At 36.3% G+C, this 12,212-nt stretch overlaps 1 protein-coding gene across 3 annotated transcripts in view; it reads right to left on the bottom strand.

The window, feature by feature from the left end:
* The window catches only part of atrnl1a (attractin-like 1a), a 217,906-nt gene that overhangs the window by 83,412 nt on the left and 122,282 nt on the right, over positions 1-12,212 (bottom strand). For all 3 annotated transcript variants that reach the window (XM_079635196.1, XM_079635195.1, XM_079635197.1), the window contains 3 exons: positions 9,455-9,549; positions 9,036-9,114; positions 8,075-8,232 (listed from right to left, as the gene is read on the bottom strand). In XM_079635196.1, the coding sequence (XP_079491322.1) occupies positions 8,075-8,232; positions 9,036-9,114; positions 9,455-9,549 (332 nt within the window). The remainder of the gene's footprint in view (positions 1-8,074; positions 8,233-9,035; positions 9,115-9,454; positions 9,550-12,212) is intronic.

The following is a 12,212-nucleotide window of genomic DNA, read 5'->3' as shown; positions in this document are numbered from 1 at the left end:
ATAGGGCACAGCTGATTGGTTCCTGCTGTAGCAGTAGTCAATGAGCTTGCAAGCTCAACCTTCAATACTTGGTTAGCATTTGCTGTAGCAGTGCAGCACACTTTCAGAAACCCTCCATCTTCCCCAGCTCCACCTGTATAGATCTGCTACGGGTAATTCATGTACGCTATATTGTACAGCAGCAGCATGTCATGTACTTGCTCACAGCAGCGTGTCATGTTCATGTATGTATTGACAATAACAAGTCTCGTACTTGCTCTGCAGCAGCAGCAGTAATAACCACAAACTGCAGCAGCGTAGCAGATCTATTCCGCCAAGACCAAATATATAAACGTTGTCATGACAGAAATGCTGTTCTTTTGAACTGTCAATCAAAGAATTCTAGAAAAGAATTGTATCAGTTTCCACAAAAATATTGCAGCCCAACTGTTTCAACATTGATAATAATAAGGAATGTTTATTGAGCACCAAATCAGCATATCTGAATGATTTATGAAGGATCATGAAACTGAAGACTGGATAAAAAGGCTGATCAAAATTCAGTTTTGTCATCACAAGAATAAATTACATTTAAAATAAAATAAAATAGAAAACAGTAATTTTAAATTGTAATATTTCACAATATTAGTGTTTTTTTTTATTTTTTTTTTATCAAATAAACATAGCCGTGGTGAACATAAGATACTTATTTCAAAAATCTAGTCCTATCTATTTCTAAGCCATGGCAGACATATGCTTTTTGATGGCTTGCTGTCTCTTGGTCAATTAAAATAATAAAAAACCCTAACAAGCTCTGAGTTTCTCGTGATGTCTTTATCTACCGTCAGCATTTTTCTCTCCATCTCACTCCAGCTTCTAGCTAATAACCCTGACTTCTCCACCTCCATTAAAGAGCTCTTTGAGGATATAAAAGAACATTATGGGTATGCTAGCTAGCAGATTCCAAGCTCTTGCATTTTCCCCGACATTGTAAATTTGAGATATCTACAGTAGAGATTTAACGACCTGAAAATGGTGATTGATGGACAGAGCAGGTTCAGGAGTTTAGGCCCAAAGTCCACTAAAGCAGATCTCTGGCTCGTAGGGCCGTGTTAGCTGCCCTCACAGTAACTACAGCATCAGATTTTAATGAAGATGGGTGAGGTGAGGAGAGCTAGAAGGGATATTTTTTAGTCTTTTCATAACTGTCTTTTTTTGTCATTTATTTACACTGATTAAGCTATAATTTAGCACACAGAGTTGAACCACAGATCATCCGGTTGCATATAGAAAATGTATGGTATTAACTTGACATGACGGCAAAAGAATTTAGTGAAATGTTAGGCTACTAAAAAGCGTGTTGGACTATAAAGGAAGTTTGTGGAACACTGTGCCAGATGTCAGGGATGGCATAAGCATTACCATAATTTCTCTTTTAACTGGAAAAAAGTGTGATGACATCCAAGGCCAACTTGTACTAAATGTATTGATTTAATTTTGCATTAGCATCCAATTATCCCAAAAAATGCTATCTTACACATCTAATTTACATTTAACTGCTGTCCAATGCACTGTGGAAGAAAAGTTTGGCAGGAGAAACACTATAGAAAAAGTTTCATGCAGGCAGACCCACTTTTATGAAACTTTAAATCTGTCAAAAATATTTATGCTAATGTACTAGAATGGAGCTGCGCTTGCAAAGGCCTTGTGCATGTTACAAGATTGACGCCAACAGCAAATTAAACAATTTAGTGTCTTGTTGTTGGCTTAATGCAGAATACTTTACACTACCACCTGCAGACTACGGGCGTCAATCGGAAGCTATGATATCAAATTGTACTTAAACTCATGCACATAGGTACATAAGATCAGATACTTGACAAAATGTCAGCAAACTATAAAGGAAAAAATGACTAAATTACAGTCGTCACATAATAAACCAAACATACGGATGAGACCGTGTGTTTGAGGGACCATGGACTGAGGGACCATGTATTGTATATGTATTATAGCACATCTAGAACGATCTGACATCTAGAAAAAACAGGAGAATTTGCATTTTAGTGTTGCTTTAAAAGTGGACACCACAACACCATAGTTGTACAGAGATCAGAGGCTAAGTGATTATTGAGTGCATGTGCTTTTTAAAGTTCAATACTTTGAGCATCAAGAGCCCTTAGGTTAGGCAAAACAGAGTCCGGGTGAATCAGAGGTTCTGTGAGGCCTGAAGGTAAAGCAAAGGGAGCTGTTAAAGGCAACGCTTCTCTGAGAAGAATATCAAGAGCTGAGGTGAGGACAGGACACTGCTAGCCTCAGCACTGGTCACTGAACAACATGATGTTGCAAACATGCTGCTTGCGTTTGAGTGCAAGGGAAAGGATAAAAATAGATGTTCCTGTACCTTTCCCAAGAATATTAAAAGTGTTATAAAAAGTTAATGAGTATGATATCTGACTTCTTGAACTGGACGTGCGAGATAAAGGGATGCAAGAGCGAGAGAGAGCGAGAGAGAATTAAGATCGGCAGTTCTGCAGATGGTACATTAACATATTCATGACAGAATCTAATGACTGCAGTAAGATATTAGTTGAATATTATGCACACCTACAATATTCAAATGAGCATCATATTTATAATCAGTAACATGCAAAGATGTAGCTCACCTATATTATCTGAGGTGGAACTAACTAATCGTATGCTTGTATGACATGACGCTAAATCATACACACTCACAATAAACATCTGGCATCAAATCATCCCAAAATGTCAGGTTTTGGTGATCTAAGTGCTTTAATATTTTATTGGCACTACTGCTGAAGCAAAAACCTAAAAATGTTAATAAATCTGTACTGAAATATTGTGATCCAAAATTACACAGATTGAATACACTTTCTATATTAAACTTAAATCTTAAAATAAAACTTTTTTTTTTCCTTGAACAACTAATTTATAAAAGTAACAGTTTTATTATGGATTGTATGGTTTAAAATGACAATTTTTTATATATATAATTTAAACTAAGATACTGATATAATAAAGCAAATATGTAACAGTTATTTCTGCCCTGTCAGTATTCACATCAGTACCAGATTTGCTCTTTTTTCCCCCATTCTCTTTCCATATGGTAAAGGAGAGAACAAGTGAGAACAGACACAGCAAATGAAGTAATCTCTGCTGTCATTGCCTTCTCGTATTGTGGAGCACTGAGCACTTAGCTTTACCTATTCTTTTTCACCGCTATGAAAGCCAATCTGCTGTGATAAAGCTATCACCCGATATGGCACCACTGTGTTTCTGGCTAACGTTTCAATTTACCCGTTATCCAAAGAGACTCGCTCATGTCAGAGATGGACAGAGGTTGAGGTAGACCACAAACTGTCTGTCAGAAATGAGATTACTAAAGGCATTCTATTTAATGATGTCCACTGGACTGGGGAAAATAAGAGATGTGTGTGGAGAAAATCAAATCACTCCCCCATTCCTTGGTCCAGAATGGCTGCGACAAGATGGCCATACAACACAGAAATCTATCTACTGCAGCAGCTCTGCTTCTGCCCACAATGAGACTATTATTAGAGCAGAATATTATAAATACTTTTTAATTGACTTTAATGGGGGTTATGTGCGACAAACTTACGTATTTTGTAAAACGGGTTGTATTGCTTCCAGCTCATGTCTTTTGTGTGTGCTTTGTTAAATATAGAGATGTTTTACTCAAGATGCCTTCAAAGGAGCAAGCAAAGCTAAGCATAAACCCATGTCCATCGCATATGCAGATTGGGGTCTAAACGTTTTTCATTTTTCTTCTAAATCACAAAAATGTAGTTATTTCAATTCAATAAAATGGCATTGGCAACAATAAAAATAACTAGCTGATTACCATAAAAGTCCATTTTGCCGTCAGTTCGAACTGCCGTTAACATTTTCTCCGACAAGCGGATGCAATGAGACCTGTTTTCCTGTTTGTTCATGTGACGTTCAGCATAAAGCCTATTCATTTATCTTTTTGAGATAATCCTGGATCTTTTTGAGATAATCCAGAAATGAAGAAAGAAAACTGAGGATACAACAGAGATCAATAGTCTCAGACATGCCCACAGAAAACTCCCACAGTCTCTCCACTGTTCACTTTACATGTTGGTCAAACTGTCTTTATCTTGTCTGAATGGGCAGTTCTTTTCCAGAGTAAACTGCATATGATTGATGTATAATGATTATGTAAACCACAGTAATCATCATTATGGTTTTATATGGTATGTTCAGCTACTGGCATAATCCAATTATTGACAATAAATGACAGCGGAGTCACTAGTCTTCTTCTGAATGACATTAAATTTGATTAATTTGTGATTAAAACCAACAATATTAAACTTCAACACAATATTAGGTTAACTAAATAGTCAGCTCATTTGCAAGCACTAAATAAAGGGGTGAGTAGAGCAGCTCTCTGTAGATGTGGACTGAAAAATACTGGAGGGGTGAGGTACAGGACCACAGCGACAAACTAAATATAAGTCTGTTCCACTAGGATAGGCAAATCCCCTTGAGCTCTGCCCCCCAAACCAGCCCTCAGCTCTAAGCTGAAGTCATCCTGAGACTGGAGTGATAACCCTGGGGGAGCAGAGCGAGGGCAGGAAATGTTGTCATCACCAGGGTAGCCTTTCCCAAGCATTACACATGACTATCCTGATTCTCCTACTGTTACTCATTAATGAGTCTGAAGGACCAGGCGTATTTGATCTGGATTAAACCTGATAACCAGGTTACCTTACATCATGAGCACAGATTCATGATTAATAGGAAGAGATATAAATAATGGCAAGTATTAAGGCAAACCACATGTGCAAACAGTGCTGGGAATATGTGATTAATCTTTTTTTTTTTTTTAGCTAACACAATAACAATCAGGTTTTTTTTAAAGGTCTATTGGCTTTGGAAATGTGTGTGTAAGACATGTAAAAGCATTGAAATGTTAAATGTATATTTTTTTTCATCACCATGTATCTTTAATAGGGGCTCCGGTTTGTGTAAATATAAAAGACATCGCATAAAAACAGATGTGTAGTCTTGAGAGTCTCACTGTCTTAAACATGTTTCTTTAAATTAAAATAATATAATTAATATAATATGTTACTGTTAAGTTACTGTTTTTGAAAGAAGTCATTACAATTAAAAACGACTGTTTAATATTTTATTTAAAAATATTTTAAAATGTAATGGCAAAGCTGAATTGTCAGCAGCCATTGTTGGCACTCATAATATGATGATTTGGTGCTCAAGAAACTTCTTATTATCAATGTTGAAAACACTTGTGCTGCCTATTATTTTGTGAAAACCTTGATATGTTTCTGGATTGTTTGATGGAAAAAAAACTATTTATTTGAAATAAGAAATAACTTGTAACATTATTAATGTCTTTAATGACACATTTGATCAATTTAATGCATCAATGCTAAACAAAATTTAAACTGACTAAGTATTTATGCATCTGCTTATTGGATTCAACTGGTGTGATCAACTCTTACAGACTGAACATGGGGTGAGATCTGTAATAAATGGAGAATCTCTGCCAGTGTCTGACATGAAATAGATAAAGAGAGTGAGTGACTGCAAGAGAGTGACTGCAGGCAGTGGAAAAGTGAAGACTGATGGTGATGAATGCAGCACAGAACTTCAACTGTGATACCAATCACTAGTATGTCAGCAGCTCACTTCAGCCAAAGGGCTGACACCAGCCTCTCATGCTTGCTTCTTCCTGTGTGTGTGTGTGTGTGTGTGTGTGTGTGTGTGGCCTGTGAAAGGGACACAACAGCCTTGACCTACACTATTAAACCACATGAAGTATGAGACTACATACAGTAAAATACTCTTTGTATTAGATATGCTTGCGACCACGCGTACCCTTGACTGACAGGCGTGAGCACACATGGGCCACAAGACACAACGAGTATAACAGAAAACACTTTCAGAGTATTAGTCGCTGTCAATCTTTCAGTCTCACTTTGTATGAACAATATGAGCTTTTCATAAGCAAATACTGAAAGACACTGAGATGAAAGTAAGCGTAGTTTCGTCTCTTTCTCTAGTCGATAAAAGAGTCATTTAAAAGGAAGACGCAACATCGTTCACTGCGGCTGGCAGGAGGAAATATTATTTTCTCTTTATGCACCAAATAGGCCAATAAATCGGAGGATAGATGATTTTATTTTGAAAGCAGTTTGACTGGATGTCCATCAGACGTGATGAAGGTCAGGCCCAGAGAAGCGGTTCTTCTCAGGTTACTCAGATCAGACTATAGATGACTGCGGTACTGGGCTCCTGATGAGGACAATTAAGGGCTCGTGTTACTATCTCATCTATATGTGGGTATGGTAAAACTGCATTAATGGGAATGATTTACAGCCACAATCAATACATGACTGATACTAATAGGCCACAGTGCAGTTGCACTCTCACACAGGGCATAGCAGGATCTGACTGAGGGATGCTGGGAAGACTGATGACTGGCTTACTCAGCGGCCCAATTACAAGCAGCACCACCTGTTCTGGTCAAAACTTTTACCTTTAATATGTAAAGCAGAGTGGGAATGGAACAGCAGAGTTCCTACACTTTTTAAAGGGATATACCATTTAAATATTTGGGGTCAGTAAGAATTTCTAAGAAATAGAAATCAGTTATTTTATTCAGTAAGAATAGATTAAATTGATCAAAAAGATTTCTATTTCAATGCTATTTTTAACTTTCTATACAAATAATCCTGAAATAGAAAATAATTCGTTTCCACACCAAAAATAAGCAGAACCTTTTTCTTTTCAACATTGATAATAATAAGAAATGTTTCTTGAGCACCAAATTTTAGCATATTAGAATTATTTTTGAAGGATCATCTGACACTAAAACCTGGAGTAAAGGAAGCTGAAAATTCAGCTTTGCCATCAAAGGAATAAATTACATATGAAAATGTATTCAAATTATAAAACTGTTATTTTAAATTGCAATACTATTTCTCTTGTATTTTATATTTTTGATCTAAAAAGCCTGGTGAGCAGCTTGGTAAGAGAGTTTTTTTGACTTTATGACTTTTCTAGTTGTTTGTATTAGATAAGTAATTTAAAATAATTCTATAGAGATTTGACTCATAAATTATACATTTTAAATTCAATTGAATATTTGAGAGCAGGTAATAACTAGATATATGTATATTCAACATAGACATTGCCAAAACCTTTTACAAATGTAATAGTGCCTTGATATTGTCAGGCTTTCCATGACTGTAGGAACCCTGTGAAAAGGCACATCAATTCATTGACACAAACCCCACACATAATAACAAACATAATCTCGAAAATGTGAAGTTTTACCAGTTAAACCAGATTTATCAGATTATCTAAACAGAGAATGCAATGGACTCGAACACGAGTATTTAAAAATAGTCTTCTTCAGTTCATATATGAGAATGCTGAGAGAATGAAGATATTTGTACAGTTTGTCAGCGCTTTTATAAAGCACTCCAAAATAATTGATGAGCACAAAGCGGACTCATGGATCATTAAACATATTATTTTTGCATAACACAATTCATAATGGTTTATACTCTGTGCCCTATTTATACACGAGGGCTTAGAGAGCTTGACTTGAAATCAAAAACAAATTTCATGGATGATATTTACAGTAATTTGTTGTTGTGGTCCATTATGATGAAGATATTGATGATCATGATGCTGTTTTGATCAAAGTCTGAACAAAAATGTAATCATTTTACAACTTTAAAATTTACCGTATATAATGTATCAAAATAAAAAGCTCATAAGTCAACAGTTTGGCATAAAACAAGAAGAAAAGCAGCCTCAAACTGAGAGATGGAGCTGAAACTAAACTTTTTTTTAACCATATGCAAATGTTTATAAAAAAAACATTCATCCATGTATATCTAATAAGCCATTTTGTGTGTATTAATCTAATTTTTATATGTACTGTACGCATATACGGTAAATCAATATTTTTTTGGACTTAAATAAGAATACTCTGTTTTGGGCTGGACTAAATTAAAGGCACACCTGGCTGAGGTAACAGAAATCAGGCATGTGATCTTACCTGTATTTTGACTGGCCATGAAAAGTTGCTGACATAAACATGGAAAGTGATGTTGGGATTTGCAAGGAAGGAGAATGTCTCACAGGAGAAGCTGTCTCTGAACTCTTTGATGTTAGTCTTGGACACTATGGGGAATTCCTCCCCAGAGATCGTACCCGCTGCAGGGACACGAAACACAGAGTCAGCAAAGTGCACGTCAGCCAACAATAACATCTGCATACAAAATCCTCTGCATGATTAAAAATGACATGAATATTCTGATCAACCCTGAATAGCATCTGAATAATACTATTCTAAGAAGCTGTACTCGAATGCCAACCAGATCAATAGTGAAAGTATTAGGAAAATGCCTAGAAACTTCTAAGAGCTTCTCAAAGGGTTTGCACAGATTGAAGAGTTAATAGTGAATACACGGTCTATCATAATACAGTAAATCTCCAACCACAAATGAACATGAACATCAGTCAGTCTATATTGATGTTTCCCAGATGACCCATACGGAGACTGTTCCATTAAGTATGACAGAATAAAAAACTGATTTCTTTCAGTTAATAGCAATTCATCACAATGCAAAATGTGACTTTTCCATTAACCACTCTTTTGATAAATAAGTTTTCATGACAATGACACTTACACTCGAACACTATCTGTACTATTCTAGTGACCATTGGGACTCTACACCTATGGGACAATCTTTAACACCTCTCCTCATATCTGCTTGTCTTAGAGGTTTATTCAACAGCAACAAAACGAAAATCTATTTCGCTTACGCATTTTCCTGTGCAAGAGCAATGTCTGTTTATCTTAATTAAAATCAAACGCATTTTATGAATGCCTTGACAATGGACTCACATAGCTGCCTTATACTTACTTTGTTCAGCCAGAACTATTTTACAAAGTAATTATTTCTTTTGGGACTTCTTTTTTATTTTATTCTGAAATATTACATGAAATACTTTACCTGTTGAGCCAATAGACCACGTTATGTTGATGTTGAAATTGTTAGATGCATTAATTGACATATCGAGATTCTTGTTGGTCTGAAAAACAAACAACATGAAGACAAAAAAAATTAAATAGCTTATAATAAAGAGTTTACAATATATTTTTTACCCATATTTACAATGTGGACTGGATAATGTGGACTGCTTTTTTATTATTTGTAATATAAATAAAATGTGTTGCAATATAATGCCACAGTTATGCCAAATAGCACTTTTGCATTCAGTGTGAACCCCCCAAAAAAACAAAAAAACTTGTTGTAGGAAACTTGTCATATTGCATATGTTAAGGACACAAAATGTGGGCACTTTTTTGGAAACACACCAAGTTCAAAATCAAATACAACCTGTTGCAAACACATGATGCTAACTCACTGACCTCTTCCGGAGTCGCCATGAAGTTAATAGCGGTGTAATGCTGATCGTCCTCCTGAAGCAGGCTAAAGGTGAACTGGTAGTCTATCAGAAGATTATCTAGTAAGGTGGGAGAAAAACAAAAACAAAACATAAATTTATGTCCAAGTGTTTCAGCATAAAAATCATGAGATATGTTAACATGATATGAAAGTGATAGCGTGTGTAAAAATTCTTCATGTTAACGTCATGTTGAAATCACAACATCATGGCAATCACAGCTAATCTTCAAAGTTAAACACAAACTCTCGTTGGGAAAGAGAAGTAGTTGTGATATCAAGGACTTTTTGACAGCTCACATCTGCACGAGCAACTAAAGGTCACCTTGTCCAATCCAATTGTGAAGACGGCATATGATTAAATAGCAACAGACAGAGGAAGGCTGAGAACTGATTTGATTGTCCAGCGGGTCAAAATTAATATCAACTCTGCTGATGGAAGAAAACACTGAACTGTCATTGACATTATTCTGGATTCTAGTTATCATTTATGACCTTTTATAAATCGACAACATCTTTTATAGATTTAACGCACTTAAAAGTGCCACTATTATGCCATTTCGAATATTACCTTTCTTGTAATGTGTAATACAACTGTTTGTGAATATAAAAGGTCTGCAATGTTTTAAAGAAAGAATCGATTCTGAACTGCTGTAATGAGTCGTCAGCATTTCCAGTCTCACTTCCTGTTACATACCTACGTAACAATGTAACAAATTTGCATAATGCCCGTGAATGGCGTCTACTTTGACCCGCTCTCAAATACTGTAGTTGTAGCTGAGGCCTGGAAGAGTTTGGTTTGTGTTGACGACATGTCGGGAAGAAGCTGTTTTCAGCACTGTGAATCCACTTTTCATCCACTTTAAAAGGATGAGGACTTGATATGCAAAAAACGCATGTTCGTTTCCGCAATGCGCTGCAAGCGGCAGACCAATCACAACAGACTGGTCCGTCTGACCAATGAGAGCAGAGTAGGCCCTCGGAAAGGAGGGAAGTAGAGAGACTGAATTCTCGAACAAATCATTTTCAGACTCTTTACGAAATTAGATGATGTATAATGTATATTATGAGAACAAAGTGTTTTTTGACCTTGGATACATGTAAACCTATTGTAGGAGACCTCCAAAACAAAATTAGGAACCTATAAAGTAGCATAACAGGGTCACTTTAACAATTAGTAGTTTAAGTGTTTTTTCATAAGAAATAGTGGCATTTGTGTGTGTGTGTGTGTGTGTGTGTGTGTGTGTGTGTGTGTGTGTGTGTGTGTGTGTGTGTGTGTGTGTGTGTGTGTGTGTGTGTGTGTGTGTGATTAGAGTTCAATTTAGTGCAACCGGGTTGCTAATCTAACTCATCATGACCCTGAGCACACATCATCAACCTTAAATATCAATTTCAAACCTCAAATGAGCAACTGCAATCTAACAAACCGAGTCTGACTGTCTCTGACCCCTCGCCGATCCAAGAAAAACGTCCAGGCCTTGTTCAAAAGATGTTTATCTCTACATATCTGCACATGACGTAACAGATGCACACCAAACCATAGCAGATTGGGGGATGTTCACAGAAAGCGAGCGAAACTAAAGGATATTAGGTTCAACAAATAGCCGTGTTCATTCCGCAACCACAGAGAGATGGAGAATTACCGCAGATCAGATCAAAGCGTCCGTCTTGAGCTTATCTCTTCCTCTGACCACTCAGTACCCTCCGTTGTCACAGAAATAGAAAGATTATTGCTAGCTTTTTCTCTTCTTGTTCTTGCCCCAGGTACACAGCAAAGCTATGTTTATCCCATAAGGGTCTTTGGCAAACTTCAGAGAGTTTTTCTATTCCATAAAGGGGGAAAATAAGAGCAGAAAATCAAAGAGGGAGATCAACAGGCTGTTTTGCGTTATAGTACATGTAGTTATATCTATGGTGCTTGAGAGGACACTTAAAGCTATGTATTGCCCACTCTCTAACACTTCCTGCTGTGATGATATTAATAATTTTGAGTGTGCATCTGTGTTCGCTTGCATGACTGCATGTATTTATTTGTGTGCATGAGTGTATGCGTGTCAAAGAGTTCACAAAAGCACAATGCAAATATGAAATGAACATAAATAACAATATGCTGCAATGTTTTCACATGTAATTCGGTTATAATAAGCCAATTAATTGCACAAATTTAGCCAGTAAATTAAATTCCCCCTAGAGTGAATTCAGAGAACACTAAATAATGTGGTTATTTTGTGGTAATTTAATCAAACGAAATTGTATGAAAACATGTGCTACTATTCTATTTCAGACAGAGGAATTAAATTATTAACATATGAGGTTATTAACCTTTCTTGAACTCCAGAATATTTTCACCATCATCTGATAAAAGTAAACATACATACGAAGCCAACAGAGGACGTTCTGATTACAACCGACAACATCATCATCGTCTTATGACGTGCTCTGGTTGCGAAATGCACACATTTATTTACAATACATAATTCAATAAAGCATTACAGGAATCTCAAATAACAGTCTCATCAAGCCAAAGTGCATTTTCCTCTAAGCAACCTGCAGAACACATTTCATTTCCAAGTTCAGAGATCTGAAATGAAGCAATAACAGAACGCCATCCCTGGCAAACAGGATCTAGGTATTTTATTTAATGTCTTCTACCATAAACGTTATCATCCTCAATTCTGGAACACCTTGCTGGCGGTAATGAGAACAGCAGAGAGTTAGGGACAT

The sequence above is a fragment of the Phoxinus phoxinus genome (genome assembly GCF_949152265.1).
Source record: "Phoxinus phoxinus genome assembly, chromosome: 14".
In the NCBI taxonomy this organism is placed as follows: domain Eukaryota; kingdom Metazoa; phylum Chordata; class Actinopteri; order Cypriniformes; family Leuciscidae; genus Phoxinus; species Phoxinus phoxinus.
The sequence above is the reverse complement of the archived record's forward strand: the minus strand, read 5'-3'. Positions and strand labels throughout refer to the sequence as shown.